The following is a 22,873-nucleotide window of genomic DNA, read 5'->3' as shown; positions in this document are numbered from 1 at the left end:
TGCCAAACTCTCTTCCAAGGTGTATGTGCTGTTTCGCATGCCTTTCAGCAATGAAGAAAAGTTCCTGGGGCTCCACCAGAATGGGACATTTTGGTGGTGTCAGTATTTTGAATTTTTGCCATTCTAATAGGTAGGTAATGGTATCTCCTTGTTCCTATTTGCAATTCCCTAGTGACATATGATGTTGAACATCTTTTCATATGCTTACTTGTCATCTGTATATCTTTGGTGAGGTGTCTGTCCAGGTCTTTTATCCATTTTGTAATCAGGTTTATTGTTGACTTTTAAGAGTTCTTTGTGTATTTTGGATAAAGTCCTTTTGCAAATGTTTTCTTCCTGTCTGTGGCTTGTCTTCTCATTTTTTTTTTTGTATTGAAGTATAGTTGATGTACAGTATCATGTACGTTACGGGTGTACAGTATAGTAATTCACAATTTTTAGTTTTTTTATTCATTTTTATTGGAGTATAGTTGCTTTACATTGTCTTCTCATTCTTTTGATCTCAATTCTTTTAACGTGAAGGGTTTTTTGCCAGTCTCACCTCCTCTGGGATATCTTCATCTTCTTTGTCACAACCAGTTTCCTCATTTATGTCAATAAGTTTGCCTTCACCAGGTTCTTCTGGCTGCATATCTAGAGCCTCTTGAACTGCAACAGCATCAACGTTCTCACAGCCAGCTCTTTCCATTTATGTTCAATTTGAATTTCACTCCACCATTTACACTTTTCATTTCTTTATTGCACTTTAATCTTTGTTGGTGAGTTCCCTTTTTCAATTATCCATTTCTGTAAAATGTCAAGTGGGTTTATCACTGAGAAACAACACTTTGCTGTCTGTGCACCCATGAGAGATGTGCAGTAACCAGTCACTAACAGATTTTGAAAGAAGTGGCATGATTGCTCATATATCTATGTTATTTACATAGTGATTTGTGGACTGAAGAGCAGCAAAGTTTATACTTTATGCAGTTACAGTTAATATAGCATGGAAACTGAAGTCCAAACCTTTTCAGGGTTTTTTTTTTTGGAAAATGTGTTATGTAACTAAACCATTGTGACTGAAATTCATGCATGTCAGAACTAGTGCAAAGCGAAGGCTGCCTGTATTGGAAACTATTTTTCTTCAGTTATAAATAATGTGAAGCTATTCTGAATAAAAAGGATACTGGAAACAAAACCCTTTTCTTCCCCCCCTCCTTTTTTCCTTTTTTTTGATAAGCAGAATATGGCAGGAGTGAAAGTCTTGATGAAGCTGGGGAGGGGAGTGTGCAGGTTATGCAGCACGCTGATGTAGCTTCTTAGCTGATGAGAGTGATGCTGTGAAGAATAACGAAGTTTGGAGGCAGCAGGCATCACCTAGAGTTTGGTTTGGGGCCTTCGCATTATCCAGTTGGCGATGGCAGGAAGGCTTTGGACTTTCTTACGTAACGTCACCAGCCTGGGATGGTTGTCCAACAAATCAGGTTTAAAGACCAAAAGTGTGGTACTGCAAATTTCCCAGTAGAAATCTGCCCAAGTTACCTAGTTTAAAGGAAGCAAATTTTCATTAGAACATAAAAGGCTTAACTTCTTAATCTAAAAATGGTTTCTTTTTAATAAATTCAAAATAATGTTATTACAAAAGCAGAATGCGTGTATTATAGAAAATTATAGATAACACCATACTGCCAACACACAGAGGTTACTCACATTAACACCTCTGTATATGGTATTTTTTTATGCATGTGTGTGTATTTTTACTAAAATGAGATCTTACAGTACATGCTCTTTTGTAACTTGATTCAATTTCCATCTCCCTGTGACAATACATTTTCATCTTATTTAACACACCATCAGTACTTTTCCATCTGTTCCAAAAACGTCCTTTATAGGATAAAGCAGGATCCATTCCAGGACCATGCATTTCACCTGGTTATGTCCTTTAACTCTCAATTCAGAACAGTACCCTTTTTTTTTCCCATGTCACTGAATTATTGAAGATTCCACACTAGTCCTGCAGAATGTCCTGTCCTCAGGATTTTTATGATTATTTCATCGGTTCCTTTATATGGCAGAGTAAAAAGGAAGAGAGTGCAAGTTATCTTTAGAGAGTTCATAGTTTCAAGTTACATATTTTTGGCTAACATACATTATATTGAATCACATCAGAAGACATATGTCTGACCATTAGTGTAACCCTAAGATTGGCCACTGGACAGTATTAGGATGATGGCAGCATAGGCCTACTCTTGTATACCTGTTTTTTTTAATTTGTACACTTGTTTTGTTCTTTTATGACTAGATACTAACCTGGATGACATTACTTTGCCTCCATATAAATCAAAGAATGAAGTTTAAATATGGATTATTCTTAGGTTTCCTTTTGTTTGGAATTTAATAATGCTGATTTCTAGTGTTTTATGAACTTGCTTACTAAACACCTGTCAACTAGTAGAGTCTACTGGTTAGAGGATTCAGAGTTCAGTCAACAAATATTTATGGAGTACCTACTATGTGCCCTGTACAGGTCTAGCTCCTGGGATTGACTAGAGAGCAAGATGTGATGCAAGCCCCTTCCCTGGTGCAGATTTTACTTCAGAAGCAGGAAGACAAACGTCAAGTGTGGTATGGGGGATCGGCCAAGATGGCGGAGTAGAAAGGCCTGAGCTCACCTCCTCTTACAAGCACACCAAAGTCACAAGTGTCTGTAGAACAACCATCGATGAAGTAGACCAGAATCTACCAGAAAAGATCTTCTACAGCTAAAGACATAAAGAAGGAACCACATGAGATGGGTAGGTGGAGCTGACTCACAATATAATCCAGTCCCTTACCCCAAGGTGGGCAATCCACAAACAAGAATTATACTGCAGAGGTTCTCCCATAGGAGTGAGAGTTCTAAGCCCCATGTCAGGCCCCCCAGCCCAGGGGCCTGCACCAAGAAGAAAAACCCCCAGAGCATTTGGCTTTGAAGACCAGAAGGACTTAATTTTGGGAGTTCCAAAGAACTAGGGGAAATAGAAACTTCACACTTAAAGGGTGCACATAAAATCTCACACCAGGACCCAGGGCAAAAGCAGCAATTTAATAGGGGCCTGACCTACCTGCTGGTCTTTTAGAGTCTTCCGGAGAGTCAAGGAGGCAGCTGCAGCTCAAACTAGAGACATAGAAACTGGCAGTAGCCGTATTTGGCAGCTTTCTACCATGTGGGCACCACTGTAGGATCCTCCCTCCAGCTCATGAGTGCCAAGACCTGGCCCCATCCAACAGCCTGTAGGCAACTGCTGGGGAGCCTCAGACCAAAGAACTAAATGGGCAGGGGGTGGGGGACACAGCCCCACCCATCAACAGACAGGCTACCTAAAGACTGCCTGAGCCCAGAGCCACTTGAGACATGCCTCTAGACCTGGCTCTTCCCACTACAGGGCCAAGACCCAGCTCCAGCCACCAATAGGCAGGCGCTGGCCTTGCCCTCAGGAAGCCTGCATTAGCCTCTAGACCAGATTCATCCAACCAGCGGGCAGACACCAGATGCAAGAAAACCACAATTCCACAGCTTGTGGACCCAGCCTGCCCACAGCAGGCCAGACCCTGCCCTGAGGCCAGCTGGGCCCTGGCTCTGCCCACTAGCAGGCCAACACAAGCTGTGGGACACCCCAGACCCCATACCCAACTGTGTCAAGAACTGCCTCCCCACCTCCACAGCAATCTGACACCAGCTCTAGGATTCCTGGGCCCTGCAGCAAGATTCCCCCATTCCAGGACCAGTTGTGACTGCCAATAGTCCAGCACTAACCCCAGGACCTAGGTTCACCCACCAGTGGACAGGAACAGCCACGGAGTCTTCTGGATCCTGGCTCCATCCACCAGTGAGCCAGCACTAGCCCCAGGACCCCCTGGGGTTCTGAAATCATCCCTCTTGTGACCAGGCCCCACTAACCAGCAGTCAGCAGCCTCCATACAAGGTAGGGCCTGGCAACCAATAAGACTAGGAACAAACCAAGCCACCAGACCACCCATATAGTCAGCCTGCCGGCCACAACAGAAAGACTCTCACAGCCCTCTTGGGGAAACCCTAGAGCATATAGCTTGGGTGACAAAAGTGGAGTGCCCTGCTGGGATGCATAGGACGTCTCCTACAGAAGGCCACTTCTCCAAGTTCGGGAAATGTAACTAACCTACCAGATACATAAAAATACAAATAGCAACTTAGACAAAATAAGGCAGCAGAGGAACATGCTCCAGACAAAGGAACAAGATAAAACCCCAGAAGAACTAAATGAATGGAGATAAGCAATCTACCCAAGAAAGAGTTCAGAGTAATGATCATAAAGATGATTAATAAACTCAGAAGGAGAATCGATGCAGAGAAGTTAGAAGTTTTTAACAAAGAGTTTGAATATAAAGAACAAACAGATGAAGAATACAATAACTAAAATGAATACACTAGAAGGAATAAACAGTAGACTAAATGATACAGAGGAATGGATCAATGAGGTGGAAGACTGAGTAGTGGAAATCACTGATGCTGAACAGAACAAAGAATGAAGAAAAATGAGGACAGTTTAAGAGACCTCTGGGAAAACATCAAGTACACTAATATTCGCATTATAGGGGTCCCAGAAGGAGAAGCTAGAGAAAAGGGGGCTGAGAACATATTTGAAAACATAATAGCTGAAAAATTCCCTAATCTGGGAAAGGAAACAGTTACCAAGTCCAGAAAGCACAGAGACTACCATACAGGATGTGTGTTCCCAAAGAGGAACACATGAAGAGATGTTGTATTTAAAATTACAAAGAGAACAAAGAAAATATTAAAAGCAGCAAAGAGAAAGTGAAAAATAACATACAAGGAAGTGCCCATAAGGCTGTCAGATGATTTTTCGGCAGAAACTCTGCAGGCCAGAAGGGAGGGGCACATTATATATAAATCCCATATATAGATAGATAGATAGATAGATAGATAGATAGATAGATAGATAAAAGGGGAAAACCTATAACTAAGAATATTCTACCCAGCAAGCTCTCATTCAGATGTGATGGAGAGATCAAAAGCTTTACAGACAAGCAAAAGCTAAGAGTTCAGCCCCATCAAACGAGCTTTACAACAAACGTTAGTAAATTCTCTAGGCAAAAAAGATAAGGACACAACTAGAAACAAGAAAATTACAAAATGAAAAAGCTCACTGGTTTCAAACATACAATAAATGTAGGAAATCATCCACACACAAAGCTAGTAGGAATGTTAAAAGACAAAAGTAGTGGGGACTTACCTGGGAGTCCAGTGGTTAAGACTCTGCCTTCCAATGCAGGAGGTGTGGGTTTGATCCCTGGTAGGGGAACTAAGATCCCACATGCTGTGGGGTGTGGCCAAAAAAAAAACTTAAAAAAAAAAGACAAAACTAGTAAAATCATCTATGTCCACAATAAGCAGTTGAGGGATACACAAAACAACTAGATGCAAATTATGATATCAAAAACAGTAATCATTAGGAAAGGAGAGTACAATTGCAGGGTTGTTAAAATGCATTTGAAATTAAGAGATCACAGCTTAAAACAATCATAAATATATACAGAGAGAGACTGCTATATAAAAACCTCATGGTAATCACAAACAAAAAATGTATAATAGAAAAAAAAAGTAATCCAAACATAACACTAAAGATGGTAATCAAATCACAAGAGAAAAGAAAAAGAAAGGGGGAAAAAAGACCTACCAAAACAACGCCAGAACAACTGACAGATTGGCAATAGAAACATACATATCAGTAATTACCTTAAATGTAAATAGACTAAGTACTCCAACCAAAAGATACAGTTGCTGAATGGATCCAAAAACAAGACTCATATATGCTGCCTACAAGAGACTCACTTCAGATCTAAAGACACACAGACTGAAAGTGTGGGGATGGCAAAAGATATTCCATGCAAATGGAAATCAAAAGAAAGCCAGAGTAGCAATAGTTATATCAGACTTTAAAATAAAGACTGTTACAAGAGACAAAGAAGGACACTACATAGTGATCAAGGAATCAATCCAATAAGAAGACATAACAATTGTAACTATATATGCACCATGCACCCAACATAGGAACACCTAAATACATAAGGCAAATATTAACAGACATAAAAGGAGAAATTGATATTTATAGAGCATTCCATCCAAAAGCAGCAGAATACACACTTTTTCCAAGTGCACATGAAACATTCTCCAGGATAGAACACATGCTAGACCACAAAACAAGCCTTGGTAAAGTTAAGAAAATTGAAATCATATCAAGCATCTTTCTGACCACAATGCTATGAGGCTAGAAATCAACTAGAAGAAAAAAACTGCAAAAAAACCCACGAACATGTGGAGGCTAAACAATATGCTACTAAACAACTAATGGATCACTGAGGAAATCAAAGATAAAATCAAAAAATACCTAGAGATATATGAAAACAAAAACACGACAATCCAAAACCTATGGGATGCAGAAAAAGCAGTTCTAAGAAGATTATAGTGATACAAGCTTACCTCCGAAAACAAGAAAAATCTCAAACAACCTAACTTTGAACCTAAAAGAGCTAGAGAAAAGAACAAACAAAACCCAAAGTTAGTAGAAGGAAAAAAATCATAAAGATCAGAGCAGAAATAAATGAAATAGAGACCAAAAAATTTAGAGAAGATCAATGAAACTAAGCCGGTTCTTTGAAAAGATAAAACTTTAGCCAGATTAATCAACAAAAAAAGGAAGAGGGCCCAAATCAATAAAATCAGAAATGAAAAAGAAGCTACAGCCAACATCACAGATATACAAAGGATCATAAGAGACTATTACAAACAACTATATGCAAATAAAATGGACAACCTAGAAGAAATGGACAAATTCTTACAAAGGTACAATCTCCCAAGACTAAACCAGGAAGAAGTAGAAAATATGAACAGACCAATTACCAGTACGGGTATACGATATTTGTTTTTCTGACTGACTTCACTCTGTATGACAGATTAACACATATATGTGGAATCTAGAAAAATAGTATAGATAACCTTAATTGCCAAGCAGAAATAGAGACACAAAGAACAAATCTATGGATACCAAGGGGGAAAGGAGTGGGGTAGGAGAAATTGGGAGATTAGGATTGACACATATCCACTATTGATACTATGTATAAAATAGACTACTGATGGGAACGTAATGTATAGCACAGGGAACTCTACTTAATGCACTGAAGTGTCCTAAATGGAGGGGATATATGTATATGTATGGCTGATTCATTTTGCTGTGCAGTAGAAGCTAACACAACATTGTAAAGCAACTATACCCCAATAAAAATTAATTTAAAATTTTACCAGTACTGAAACTGAATCAGTAATTTAAAAACTCCTAAGAAACAAAAGTCCAGGACCAGATGGCTTCACAGATGAATTCTACCAAAAATTTAGAGAAGAATTAACATCTATCCTTCTCAAACTATTCCAAAAATTTCTTGAGGAAGGAACACTTCTGAACTCATTCTATGACGCCACCATCACCCTGATACCAAAACCAGACAAATATACTACAAAAAGAGAAAATTACAGGCTAATATCACTGATGAACATAGATGCAAAAATCCTCAACAAAATACTAGCAAAATACCAGGGATGCAAGGATTTTTCAATATCCACAAATCAATCATCAGTGTGATACACCACATTAACAAATTGAAGAATAAAAACCATATAATCATTTCAATAGATGTAGAAAAGGTTTTTGACAAAACTCGACATCCATTTATGATAAAAACTCTCCAGAAAGTGGGCATAGAGGGAATCTACCTCAACATAATAAAGGCCACATATGACAAACCCACAGCTAACATCATACTCAATGGGGAAAACCTGAAAGCATTTCTTCTAAGATCAGGAACAAGACAAGGATGCCCACTCTTGCCACTTTTATTCAACATAGTTTAGGAAGTCCTAGTCACAGCAGTGAGATAAGCAAAAGAAATTAAAAGGAATCCAAATTGGAAAGGAAGAAGTAAAGCTGTCACTGTTTGCAGATGACATGACACTCTACATAGAAATTCCTAAAGTCTCCACCAGAAAACTAAAGCTCATCAATAAATTCAGTAAAGTTGCAGGATACAAAATTATTATACAGAAATCTGTTGCATTTCTATACACTAACAATGAGTTATCAGAAAGAGAAATTAGGGAAACAATCCCCTTTACCATCACATCAAAAGAATAAGATACCTAGGAATAAACATACCTAAGGAGACAAAAGACCTGTACTTGGAAAACTGTAAGACACTGATGAAAGAAATTGAAGATGACAAAAACAGATGGAAAGATATACTATACTCTTGGATGGAAGAATTAATATTGTTACAATGACCATATTACCCAAGGCAATCTACAGATTCAATAAAACCTCTATCAAAATACCAAGGCATTTTTCACAGAATTAGAACAAACAATTTAAAAATTTGTATGGAGACACAAAAAAACCCTGAATAGCTAAAACTATCTTTAGAAAGAAGAACAGAGCTGGAGGAATCACACTCTCTGGCTTTAGACTATAGTGCAAAGCTGCAGTAATAAAAACAGTACGGTACTGGCACAAAAACAGACACACTGATCAATGGAACAGAAAAGAGAGCCCATAAATAAACCCACGCACTTATGGCCAATTAATCTATAACAAAGGAGGCAAGAATATGCAATAGAGAAAAGACAGTCACTTCAATAAGTGGGTCTGGGAAAACTGGACAGCTACATGTAAAAGAATGAAATTAAAATATTCTCTAACACCATGTACAAAAATAAACTCAAAATGTATTAAAGGCATAAATGTAAGACCAGAAACCATAAGACTCCTAGAGGAAAACATAGAATAATATACTTTGACATAAATCGTAGCAATATCTTTTGGATCTGTCTCCTAAAGCAGAGGAAATAAAAGCAAAATTAAAATATGGGACCTAATTAAATGTAAAAGCTTTTGCACAGCAAAGGAAACTATTGACAAAATGAAAAGAACCTACTGAATGGGAGAAAATATTTGCAAATGATATGACTGATAAGGGGTTAATATCCAATGTATATAAACAGTTCATACAATTTAATATCAAAAAGACAAACAATTAAAAAATGGGCAGAAGAACTGAATAGACATTTTTCCAAAGAGGACAAGCAGATGGCCAACAGGCACATGAAAACACGCCCAAAATTGCTAAGTATCACGGAAATGCAAATCAAAACCGCAATGAGATTATCACCTCACACCTGTCAAAACGGCTATTTTTAAAAAAAACACAAATAACAAATGTTGGCGAGGATGTGGAGAAAAAGGAAAAGGGAACCCTCCTACACTGTTGATGGGAATGTAAATTGGAGCAGTCACTGTGGAAAACAGTAGGGAGGTTTGTCAAAAAACTAAAAATAGAACTACCATATGACCCAGCAATTCCACTCCTGGGTACATATCTGGAAAAGATGAAAGCTCTCATCTGAAAAGATACATTCACCCCAATGTTCATACCAGCACTATTTGCAATTGCCAAGATAAGGAAGCAACCTAAGCAACCTATCCATCAACTGATGAACTGATGAACTGATCAACTGATGAATGGATAAAGAAGATGTGGTATACATATAAATGGAATACTACTTGGCCATAAATAAATAAACAAGGAGAGTTTAAAATAAATCCTCACCAGTTTCCAACCCATGATGAATCAATGGATCTAAGCATTGACTATCAACAATTGTTAATATCACATAAAAAGAATGAAATTTTGCCATTTGCAGCAACATGGACAGACTTGGAGTATATTATGCTAAGTGAAATAAGTCTGACCGAGAAAGACAAATACTGTATGATATCACTTATATGCAGAATCTAAAAAATAGCACAGACTAGTGAATATAACAAAAAAGAAGCAGACTCACAGATATAGAGAACAAACTAGTGGTTATCAGTGGGAAGAGGGAAGGGGGAGGGGCAATATAGGAGTAGGTGATTAAGAGATACAAACTATTATGTATAAAATAAGCTATAATGATATATTGTACACCATGGGGAATATAATGAATATTTTATAATAACTATAAATGGAGTATAATCTTTAAAATTTTGAATCACTATATTGTACACCAGTGACATATAATATTGTACATCAACTATACTTCAATTAGAAAAAAAGTGATAAAGGTGATATAGACAAAGTAGAGTGATGAGAGGGATTCTCAAGTGGTAGGGAGAGAAGTCCTTTAAGAGGTGACATTTAAGCTAAGGCTTGAATGATGAAAAAAAGATCCAGACATGCAGTGATTTGGGAATTAAACATTTCAGGCAGAAGGAGGAGCAAGTGTAAAGGCTCTTAGGTGGGAGTATGACTTGTGTCTGAGGAAAAACCAAAACACCAGAGTGTTTGGAACACTTTGAGGAAGGGAGAGAGCACTAAGAGATGGGGTTAGGAGAGAGGTTACAAAGGAATTTTAATAAAAAGCAGAAGGAAAAAAATATTTTACATTCTTAGAAATTGTTCAATCAATAAGGGCAGAGAAAGGAACATAAAAGATATGGCAAGTTTGCTTCTCTGTCTCCTCAGGACTCAGCAGACAGTGATTAAAATAAGTCATAAGAGCGTGGCAAAAAGCAATATCTTGTCTCCTAGAATGGCGTCTCCTTGAAGGCAGGGACCCCAACTTACCACAGCTTCTAAATCAGATTTAGATTTGATTTTCTCTTGGCAAGACTACTTCATAGGTGGCAGTGCACTCCTCTGTCAGTAGGCCCGTAATATCTGGTTCTCTCCTTTTTTGTGATATTAACAATTGTTGATAGTCAATGCTTAGATCCATTGATTCATCATGGGTTGGAAACTGGTGATGATTTATTTTAAACTCTCCTTGTTTATTTATTTATTTATCTATTTATCTATTTATTTATATATCTATTTATCTATTTATTTATCTATTTATCTATCTATCTATCTATTTATTTACTTATTTATTGGCTGCGCTGGGTCTCTGTGTGGCACTTGGGCTTTCTCCAGTTGCGGCGAGCAGGGGCTACTCTAGGTTGCGTTGTGCAGGCTTCTCATTGGGGTGGCTTCTCTTGTTGTGGACATGGGTTCTAGGCACGCAGGCTTTAGTAGTTGCAGCACGCAGGCTCAGTAGTTGCAGCACGAGGGCCCCAGAGCACGTGGGCTCAGTAGTTGCAGTGCACACGCTCCAGTAGTTGTGGTGTACTGAACGGGCTTAGTTGCGCTGCGACATGTGGGATTTTCCCAGACCAGGGATCAGACCCATGTCCCCTGCGTTGGCAGGCAGATTCTTAACCACTGGACCACCAGGGAAGTCCTCTTTCCTTACTTATTAACTAGAATACCTTTATGTAGACAAACTTTGTCCATCATTTTTTTTATCTTGAGGTATAATTGGCATAGGAATGGCACGATAAACGCTTTATTCAAACCCCTCAACTTTTTTGTTTTTAACAGTTTTCAGAATACAGACAGTCTCTGGCTTATGATGGTTCAACTTACAATTTTTTGACTTTACCATGGTGCAAAAGTGACACATGTTCAGTAGAAACCGCACTTTGAATTTTGAAGTTTGATCTTTTCCCAGGCTAGTGATATGCTGTATGGTACTCTCTCATGATGCTGGGCAGTGGCAGTGAACCACATAATCAGGAGGGTAAACAACTAATACACTTACAATCATTCTGTACCCATACAACCATTCTGTCTTTTACTTTCACTACAATATTCAATAAATTACGTGAGATATTCAACACTTTATTATAAAGGCTTTGTGTTAGATGATTTTGCCCAACTGTTGGCTAATGTAAGTGTTCTGAGCAAATTTAAGGTGGGCTAGGCTAAGCTGTGATGTTCAGTAGGTTGGGTGTATTTTTTGACTTATGATATTTTCAATTTACAATGGATTTATTGGGACATAATCCCATCATAAGTCAAGGAAAATCTGTAATAATTTGGCTCCATAACATCTTCTAAAAGTCACCAATGAAGCTTTGTTTGGTTTTGAGGGATGTGTGTGTGTGTGTGTATGTGTGTGTGTGTGTATTTGGTGATGGTGGTTGTCATAAACTCATGGATTCATTCATTTTGAATTGTTTCAATCCATTGCAGTTAATATTCTTATTGTGGCTTGAATTTTCTCATCTTTGGCCAGTGAGAGCCTCTACAAGTTGACTGCTAAGTCCTTCTGACACAACTCTGGTGTTTTGGGGTGGGGGGTGATAATTTATTTGGTTCTATTATGTCAAAGTATTCCCGGCTCATGTTTTACGTTTCCTGTCCCAAACTGAGAATGAGCTATTTCTCCAAGAAGTTCTGGTTACTTTTAGTATTTAGAGACCAGAATCTGGGTCCAAGGGTGGCCAGAACAACTAGATTGGTCATTTTTTCGAGAAAAAGAGACAGAAAATGCTTGTTTTCTTTACCTTAAGAAAAAATACATCATGAACTGAAACTGGTGTACAATTATTATTTTTTTGTCCCGAGAAAATATCTATAATGAGATGTATAGTCAAATCACTGTGTTTTTTAAAATGACGATGTTTCTTAAGATAGTGTTTCACTAATAGAGTCCACAGGTACTTCTCCACATACCCTGTGCACTAATTTGACACAAGTTCTTTTGTTTCACTTTGCTTTAGTTTGTCAGTGATAGCTTTTTAAAATGTTTTTGTTGTTGTTATATAATTATATAAAATATTTTAGTTCATGTTTCCAAAGTTAACTCCACTGAAAAAGTTTTATTCAAAGAAGTTTAGTTTTTGTCCCTGCTCTCTAACCTACTCCCTCCCTATGAGTAACACTTTTTTCAATACATTTTAATAAAGATTTTGGTTTATCCATATATGTATATGCATGTATTTTTTAAGATGTAAAACATACTCACAGAGTTACCAATAAACCACTCGTTTTCCCCTAAGTATGTGTCTAAATCTTGCAGAAGATGAGACGCATCACACGTAAGTAGCTCCTTAAACATCTGATCCTAAGAGAGGGAGAAAAAAGATTCCTTTAAGCATAATAAGAAGAAAAACAAGTGAGTTGAAGAGGAAGTAGATTTTTCCATCTTCTTTCTCCCATATGAGTTCAAAAAGGAAGTAGCTACCTGTTATTGGTGGTTGTTGCTTGTTTGTTTGTTTTTTTAAATGTATGGCATGGAGATTCAGGTCTGATTTTCTATAGATTTTATTCTTCCCTTTGTTACTCATGGATTAAAAAATAAATATTGTCATCAGTTCTTATTGTTTCTTTGTATATAATGACTAAATATTTCATCAATAAAATTTTTTCATGGTTTTTATCTTAATTTTTGTTAATGAAAATTATTCCATTATGTTTTTACATTTCTAAAATTCCCTCCCTTTTTTAGGCTCACTCCCTTTAAAGTGAAATAATTTAACTAAAGGTAAAGAAATTTATTTATTTTGTAAATAAAATTTATTTTGTAAGACTATTATTAATAAAATATTATTACTTTGTAAGATTCCTCCAGTTTAGCAGTCTTTCATCTCACAGTTACACTTAACGGAAGTAATCCATAATGAATAGTAATGTTCTTGGGCAGATTTCCTCTGTTTGGCTTAACGTTGTACCTTAGGGTGAGATTTCTCTGCCTTGACTATCATCTGTAAAATCAATCCAAGGTGCCCCCTTTTGATATAATATGTAAGATATTATTACAAACCAAATAAAATCCTTGGGAAAAAATAACAGATATATCCATTTAAAAAAATTATCTTTGTGTTTTTATTTGAATCTTTGAAGACCAAATAATTTATTCATGGCCTCTTTCTTGGTAAAAGGTATTTATTTGTTTATATATGAAAATCAGGCTGGTTTGTATTGTGGATATGAAATGTAAGCCAAACTCAAAATATTATAAAATATACATATATCATTAATATTCATAAATGAATGAATATTATAAAATCTATAATAAAATCCAGCCTCTATTAAGGTAAGTCAAATTGTGGATAACTTCCTCAACAATTTACTGATTTACTTCCTGTTACTATTATGACTTAGCTGGGTAATATAGATTATTATAACATAATGCCTTATATTATATTTGTAGGGCACAGTTTGCAAAAGCATCATTACAGATTTACATAGGTTTGTCACATTTCAGGAACCGAAGGTTGGGAAGTTTGTCATTATTTTGACTTTATGTGCTTTCCACGGTTCTATACCACCTTTGTACATGAGGTTCTCTGTCTATGGTTAATATATTCATAGTTCTAAATAAAATAGTGTGAATCCTTCAGCTCCTTCCACAGAATTTGTGAGCTAAGAGGCAATGGGCCCAGAAACACGTGACATTTCCCATAGCTTAGCTTAGATCAGCATCAGCTGGGGAGGTAATAACCAGCTTGGCTGTCCTAGAATAGCTAGAAACAGGAGGGAGTTAAATGGAACAGGATGTAGATGCTGCACAGCTTTCCAAAAACTCCTGTGCGTTCACCTGGGTAATTCTGCTACTTTTTCTACTGTGCATTTCCACAGCTTAAGGTACACCAATGCTTTGTATATGCAGTGCCAGATAAAAACCTTATCTCTGCGCTCTTGAGTTCTTTAGCCCAGGTTCTCTTTATGTGTTTGGTGAGAATCATATCAGTCTAATGAAATGTAAATTGCTAAACAGCATAACCATTAGTATTTAAGAGTCATTTTAAAGAATACTCACCAAAATAACCTAAAGAAGATAAAATTTTCTTACATATCCTTTTTAAAATGCATTTTCTGATAAACACTAGATAGCCATTCCTATACTTGGTGGACTCAGAAATTTCCTCCCACCTCCCCCAGAGAATTATAAGGAAGGAGATTTTTACACACTGAAAAGTTATTGCTGGGCTTCCCTGGTGGCGCAGTGGTTGAGAGTCCGCCTGCCAATGCAGGGGACACGGGTTTGTGCCCCAGTCCGGGAAGATCCCACATGCCACGGAGCGGCTGGGCCTGTGAGCCATGGCCACTGAGCCTGCGCGTCCAGAGCCTGTGCTCCACAATGGGAGAGGCCACAACAGTGAGAGGCCCGCGTACCGCAAAAAAAAAAAAAAAAAAAAAAAAAAAGTCATTGCTATTGTATTCTATCAAATGACATTTAGAGGATTTAGAGAGGTTTGCATATTTCTCCAAAGCACCATTTTAAAATCCACACTGCCCAAATCGTTTAGGATTGGAAATGGGCCACTGATGTTCCTTCAGTCCTGCTGATCCATCACCCTCCCACACCCAACTCCCTGCCCTGTTCTTCAGATGAGGAAACTGAAACAGATGCATTGAAAACCACAGAAACACTAGTGATAAATTCAAGGATTATCAGTGTGACCAATGCTCAGAGACATATTTTGCCTTTAAATTAATTTTTTTAAATTTTAAATTGGAAATGGAATTTTTAGCATGAAACATTTATAGTTATGTGTACTCGATAGATTTTTAAAGAACATATAAGAAGAGGACTATTTTCACTGTTCATCCATCTTTACTGTATCAATATTCTGCTTTTGAAAATTTTATCTGACCACAAGGTGGCAGCAATGCAAACCACTACGGAGAGACTAAGTAATGAGATGCAAAAGAACTGTGTATTTTTCATTGTATTCTGGCCAGGTCCTGCTTATTAATCAGATAGTCTAGCTATTCGCAATTATTTCTGCAACATGTTGTCCCTTCATATGATTTATTCATGAACTTGGAATATGTCCTGTGAATTTGTTCTTCTGAGGTAGGTAGCATGTAAGAGCATTGTTATTCTAATACAAAGGTAGAGTTCCCCTTATCATAAATGTTCAAAGAACATTTTCCTTTGGGAGAAAAGGAGAATGGAAAAATAGAGAAGTAGAGAAGGGCAAGCCCACATGGAACAAAAACCTTTAGATACTTTTTTCTAAATTGAGGATTATGCATCTACTTGTCTCTGCATTTATAAGGATATGTGAAATATAGACATCATGTCTGACAAATAAAAGGAAAAACAATAAGCACTGAATTATATAAAAGCACTATAATAACTAATATTTAGTGAACACTTTCCACCTAGCCGTAGGTACTTATGCTACCATTTAATCCTCCCAACATACTTTGCAGCAGATTCTATGATATCCCTACTTTACAGACATAGAATGTGAAAATTTGATAGGGAGTTAAGTGACAACTGGTAAAAAGAGAATTAGGATTCAAGCCTGGCAGTCTGACTCCAGAGCCCAAATGTATTTCTATCCTCAAAGATGAGTTTTTATTTAAGACTTTGTTCTGGTTAGTCAGGTATCTGTATATATACGTATCTGTGTGTGTCTCCCCACACACCTTACATTTATGTCAAGGAATCGGTAAATGTGAATACTTTTATGTTCCAAATATCTCTATTTAAATCAGAGGGTCCTAATTAAACAAACAGTATTTAGAATAAATATGCTTAAGTAAGTTGATAAGACTGCTATTTGTTCTGTGCTGTAGCTTTTGGATACAGGCCTTAAGCCATAACATGTACATAAATACTCCTGCACAGCTGTTCTGAATGGCTGCTACCCCTGTGGCATTACATCCAGTGGTTAAGAACATGGAGTCTGAGCCAGAGTGTCTGGGATTTGAATTCCTTGTGTACCACTTACCAGCTAAGTAACCTTAGGTAAGTTATTTACACTACATGAACCTCAATTTCTTCATCTGGAAAATGAGGATAACAACAGTTTCCAAAATTTTACATGAAGAAGTCTTGAGGATAAGAGATATGAATACTGGAGACGTGCCCCAAGTAAACAAGGGAGTAAATAAAAACAGAGGACGTCATCCAGGAAACAGAACTCCAGCTCAAGAGAAAGACGTTTCTGGGATGGCAGTCAAGGAAAGTCCAATAATGACAGCTGTGCAAAAACCTAGACAGCTCTACAAAGGAGAATGGAAATCTCTGACTCAATAGCTCCAAGAAAATAATGGAAACAGTAGATTATCTGACATCATTGACTTTGTGAAAAATTGCATTGGCAGGCCATTGGATAGTGTGCGAAGGTTCAGCAATAAAAGTAAAAAAGAATTAAACAAATGAAAAAAAGACAATTACTAATTTGAGGAGGAAAGTGAGAAAGGAAATATAATCAAAGTATAGCACAATGCACAGTTTTGTACAATATCTGCATAGGCATACTAATGTAATGACTGAATATAGATTTCACCACAAAATTTTTTTTTTTTTTTGCAGTACGCAGGCCTCTCCCGTTGCAGAGCACAGGCTCCGGAGGCGCAGGCCCAGCGGCCATGACTCACGGGCCCAGCCGCTCCGCGGCATCCGCAGCATGTGGGATCTTCCCGGACCGGGGCACGAACCCGTGTCCCCTGCATCAGCAGGCAGACTCTCAACCACTGCACCACCAGGGAAGCCCCCTCACCACAAAATTTTAATATTATATTAGGAGTTTGGGGGAAGGGAAGCAGAGAGAATGACTATGTAAGAGATAAATTCTCATTACTATAATAAGTCTATCAAAACTATCTAAAATTTTTGAATCAAAGAAAGCTATATTTACATATCTTATAGAAAATATGGAGATATATAAATCCTAAAGAAACAGCTAAAAGTGTTAAAATGAGGGTTGCATCTGAGGAAGGGTTAATATGAAGAGGTAAGGCTGGGAATCACTGCAGTAATTTGTTTTAAACTTTTTAATATAATTTGATATTTTAAAACTAGATGTATGTCTTACTTTGATAAAAAGGAACTTTTAAAAGCACCTAACATAATGTTTGGCAAGTGGATATGATTAATAGCAGTAACAGCAAACTGATCACATTACCTTTATATCTTGTTTTCTCTCTGCCCAAGGAAAACGAGACATGAAATCATCCAATGTGTGCACAATTGCATCAACTTGACATTGTTGCAATTCTGTTTTTCCAGCCAAATCTATGGAACAGAGACAGGCCATTTTATGCCCAAGAATATGCTCAATTTATTTTACTATAGTAAAACTTTTTTTTAAAATAGGCAATGTATTAATATGGTTCAAAAATTCAAAACAATATAAAACAGTATCCAGTGAAGACTAACTTCCACCTCTGACCCATTCATTTCATTTTGCTTCCTTACCTACCTACCATATTGGTAACCATTTTCATTCATTTATTTTGTATTCTTCCATTGTTTCTTAATGAAAATAAGAATAGGTATCCCACTCAAAACGCACCTCCCCCATATATCCTAGAGGTCTTTTCTTATAAGTCCCTTAACGGCATCCTTGCTCTTTTTTCAGGTACATGGGATTCCTTTAAGTGGAAGTGCCACAATTTATTTAACTAGCCTCAACTGATTAGGTTTGTTTCCAGTCTTTTGCTAGTGCAAGTGATACCACAATAAATAACTTGTACATACATTATCATTTATCTTGTAGAAAGAATTACTGTTACATGTCCAGATAATTTTTTGTCAGGAGCATTTGTTTGCTTCCTGGGAATTATAAGTTTAAAATAATAGAAGTGTTCTTTATTCTCTTTACTGCCATTCGCTGACCATCATTTTGCTAAGGAATCATTCTAAAATGATTCAGTGTAGAAGCATTCTAAAATAGGTTGCATTTCAGCAAAGGAAACTGTCAACAAAATGAAAAGACAATCTACTGAATGGGAAAAAATATTTGCAAATGATATGACTGATAAGGGATTAATATCCAACGTATACAAACAGCTCATACAGCTCAACATCAAAAAGACAAATAATCTAACTAAAAACTGGGTTAAAGAACTGAATAGACATTTTTCCAAAGAGGACATGCAGATGGCCAACAGGCACATGAAAAGATGCTCAACATCGCTAAACATCAGGGAAATGCAAATCAAAACTACAATGAGATATCACCTCACACCTGTCAAAATGGCTATCATCAAAAAGAACACAAATAACAAATGTTGGCGAGGATGTGGAGAAAAAGAAAAAGGGAACCCTCCTACACTGTTGGTGGGAATGTAAATTGGAGCAGCCACTGTGGAAAACAGTAGGGAAGTTTGTCAAAAAACTAAAAACAGAACTACCATATGACCCAGCAATTCCACTCCTGGGCATACATATGGAAAAGACAAAATCTCTAATTCAAAAAGATACATTCACCCCAATGTTCATACCAGCATTATTTGCAATTGCCAAGATAAGGAAGCAACCTAAGTGTCTATCAACAGATGAATGGATAAAGAACATGTGGTATATATATACACAATGGAATATTACTCAGCCATTAAAAAAGAATGAATGAATATTTGCCATTTGCAGCAACATGGATGGAATTAGAGGGTATTATGCTAAGTGAAATAAGTCAGACAGAGAAAGACAAATACTGTATGATATCACTTATATGTGGAATCTAAAAAGTACAATAAACTAGTGAATATAACAAAAAAGAAGCATACTCACAGATATAGAGAACAAACTAGTGGTTACCAGTGTGTGTCGGGGGAGAGGCAATATAGGAGTAGGGGACTAAGAGGTACGAACTATTATTTATAACATAAGCTACAAGGATTTATTGCACAACACAGGGAATATAGCCAATATTTTATTATAACTGTGAATGGAGTGTAACTTTAAAACTTGTGAATCACTATATTGTACGCCTATAACTTGTAACTTTAATAAAAAATAAAAATATAAAATAGGTTGCTTTTGTACAAATGTGTAAATTTACTAAAAATCAAGGAACTGTATATACTGACAATGGGTGAACTGTATGTAAATCACACCTCAATAAAGCTGTTAAAAGTGAAAGAAAATACCTTAGTAATTAGCATTCTTCTGTAAACTATCTATATTTTCACGTGTGTGATGTTCAAAGGCTGATTCTTCTTTCTGACCCTGAGAAATCCCTCCGAATTGTATCCTAAGTTCTCTTCACTCATTTTCATCCCTACTTTGACTTCTACACTCAAGGCTTCAGCTGTCAATTTTATACAGATGACTCATTCAACATGTTTAGTACTAAATTCCAGAACCATATTCTCAGCTTCCTTTTGGATAGTTCTCTGTGTATCCTTTTGGGTCGGCCCTGCTACAGCAGTGAACAAAGGAGATCAATTCCTTGCCTGCATGGCACTTAAGGCTAACTGGGAAAGACAGACAATGGAAAGGATATTGCAAGTTAAGGAACTTTTTCTTTTTCTTTTTTTTTTTTTTTTTTTTTGCCGTACGCGGGCCTCTCACTGTTGTGGCCTCTCCCGTTGCGAAGCACAGGCTCTAGACGCGCAGGCTCAGCGGCCATGGCTCACGGGCCCAGCGGCTCCGCGGCATGTGGGATCTTCCTGGACCGGGGCATGAACCCGTGTCCCCTGCATCGGCGAGCAGACTCTCAACCACTGCGCCCCCAGGGAAGCCTGGAACTTTTTCTTTTAAGAAGAGGAGGAGGAAGAGGATAAGGCAAAGGAGCTATGGGAATAAGGAACTATGTCCAAGCTGTCGTCTGCCTGGCCCTGACTCTCCTGCTCGCATAGACTGCCCTCCACATGCCAGTATGTCTTCTAACCCTAGGACGATTCTATCTTTACAAACTTTCTCATATTTCCCAAATAGGCACCCCTGCAGTCATGCCAAACAAAGTATGGCCAGAATAATCTTCCTAAGCTCATAGCCAGGGTTATGTTGCTTTTCCAGATAAAAATTTACAGTTGAAGTCAGACAGAGAAAGACAAACACTGTGTGATCTCACTCATATTGGAATCTTTAAAAATTACTGCTAATAACTAACTCATAGATACAGAGAACAGATGGTTACCAGAGGCAGAAGCAGGGGTAGGGGCAGTAAAATGGGTGAAAGTGGTCAAAAGATACAAACTTCCAGTTAGAAGATAAATACGTCCTGGCGATGTAATGTACAGCATGGTGAGTATAGCTAAGAATACCATATATTTGAAAGTGGCTAAGAGAGTAGCTCTTTTTTTTTTTTTTTTTGCGGTACACGGGCCTCTCACTGCTGTGGCCTCTCCCGTTGTGGAGCACAGGCTCCAGATGCGCAGGCTCAGCGGCCATGGCTCACGGGCCCAGCCGCTCTGTGGCATGTGGGATCTTCCCGGACTGGGGCACGAACCCATGTCCCCTGCATCGGCAGGCGGACTCTTAACCGCTGCACCACCAGGAAAGCCCGAGAGTAGTTCTTAAAAGTTCTCATCACAAGGAAAAAAATCTGTAACTATGAGAGGTGATGGGTGTTAACTAGATTTACTGTGTGATCATTTAGCAATATATACATGTACTGAATCATTATGTCATATACCTGAAACTAATGTAATGTTATATGTCAATTATATCTCAATTTAAAAACAACTCTACAGGGGCTTCCCTGGTGGCGCAGTGGTTGAGAGTCCGCCTGCCAATACAGGGGACACGGGTTCGTGCCCCGGTCCAGGAAGATCCCACATGCCGTGAAGCGGCTGGGCCCGTGAGCCATGGCCGCTGAGCCTGCGCGTCCGGAGCCTGTGCTCCTCAACGCAAGAGGCCACAACAGTGAGAGGCCTGCGTACCGCAAAAAAAAAAAATAGTATGAGTCATTTCAGCCTCCCTGTGCCACATGTATTTCCCATTAATTAATCTGCTTTGATAACTTGTGATATGCATGCTAGCGAAAGTTTGGGTTCAGACACATCTGTCTAATTTTTCAGCTAAATTCCAATAAGGGATTGAGGACAAGGAAGTGTGGGGCAGAAGAGACTGCAGGCAGTATAAAATTAATTGTCTAGGGAACTCAGGGAAAATTAAACTGGTAGAGATGGTATATTTATACTTCTCTGGCACTGAATCCCATTCTCCTTTGCACTATATTTTAATCCCATTCAGTAATAAAGTTACTTAATGAATATTGAATATATGCCATGTGTTTTTTTTTCAGTTATCAAAAACTGTACACACAATAAACATATTACCTGTGTTTTTGGTCAGATATCTTGCTATTGCTAGGCTCTGGTGAAGGTTCAATCCATCGACTTCCAAAATGGGAATTTTGCCAAATGGAAGAGCTTAAAATAAAATGAGCAAAGAATCAACTTCCAGAACAAAATCAAGTTAGAATACTTCCATTTTACCAATAATTGCGGAAATAAAACATGATAGTAACGTTACAGAATTTTTGAATATTTATTCTAGAAGGGACATTAGGCATCCCCTAGTGGAATCTTTATATTTTACAAGTTTAAAAAAAGAGACTTGTTAGAAAAAGAAACAGACTCACAGACATAGAGAACAAATGAGTGGCTACAAGTGGAGAGAGGGAAGAGGGGAGGGACAAGATAGGGGTGGGGGAGTAAGAGGTACAAACTATTAGGTAAAAAATAAGCTACAAGAATATATTGTACAACATGGGGAATACAGCCAATATTTTATAATAACTATGAATGGAGTATAACCTTTAAAAATTGTGAATCACTATACTGTACATTGCAACTTATATAATATTGAATGCGACTATACCTCAATTTTTTTAGAAAAGGGGAAAAGAAGAGTTGTTAGAAGAGCTGCTATAGAGTTAGTGACAGAACTGGGTCTAAACCCCAAGTTTACAGTGATACTATCGATATATATTATATATTATCTTGCATACTTACTATATAATTATTTTTAAACTTTTAAAGCCTTATTAAATTTTCAGTCCTCAGAGATTACATTAATTATTCTTTAAAACCATAGTCTGAGGAATATGAAGAGTTTGATATTGAGTTATGGTAAGGAACTTAGCCAAATTCTTATTGATCATTTGAAGTATATAGTAAGCAACAAGCATATTTGTACAAATATAGGACAGACTCATAGCAGGTGTATTAATATTTATCTGTAAATCCTACTTTGTTTTCTTATCTAAACCTACTATATTTTTGTCAGAGAATAATTTATTATTCTTCATTA

General features: G+C 37.4%; 1 protein-coding gene across 1 annotated transcript in view; it reads right to left on the bottom strand.

Annotated features, from left to right (window-relative positions):
• Positions 1-1,245: 1,245 nt before the first annotated feature.
• Positions 1,246-22,873, bottom strand: part of HPGDS (hematopoietic prostaglandin D synthase) — a 27,582-nt gene continuing 5,954 nt past the window's right edge. The window contains exons 2-5 of the mRNA XM_082634130.1: positions 21,898-21,990; positions 17,796-17,905; positions 12,893-12,991; positions 1,246-1,521 (exon numbers count right to left, since the gene is read on the bottom strand). Of these exons, the coding sequence (XP_082490256.1) occupies positions 1,357-1,521; positions 12,893-12,991; positions 17,796-17,905; positions 21,898-21,990 (467 nt within the window). The 3' untranslated portion in view covers positions 1,246-1,356. The remainder of the gene's footprint in view (positions 1,522-12,892; positions 12,992-17,795; positions 17,906-21,897; positions 21,991-22,873) is intronic.

The sequence above is a fragment of the Mesoplodon mirus genome, assembly GCF_964341445.2.
Source record: "Mesoplodon mirus genome assembly, chromosome: 2".
NCBI classification, from domain to species: domain Eukaryota; kingdom Metazoa; phylum Chordata; class Mammalia; order Artiodactyla; family Ziphiidae; genus Mesoplodon; species Mesoplodon mirus.
Note: the sequence above shows the minus strand (reverse complement) of the source record. Positions and strands in the feature narration are given on the sequence as shown.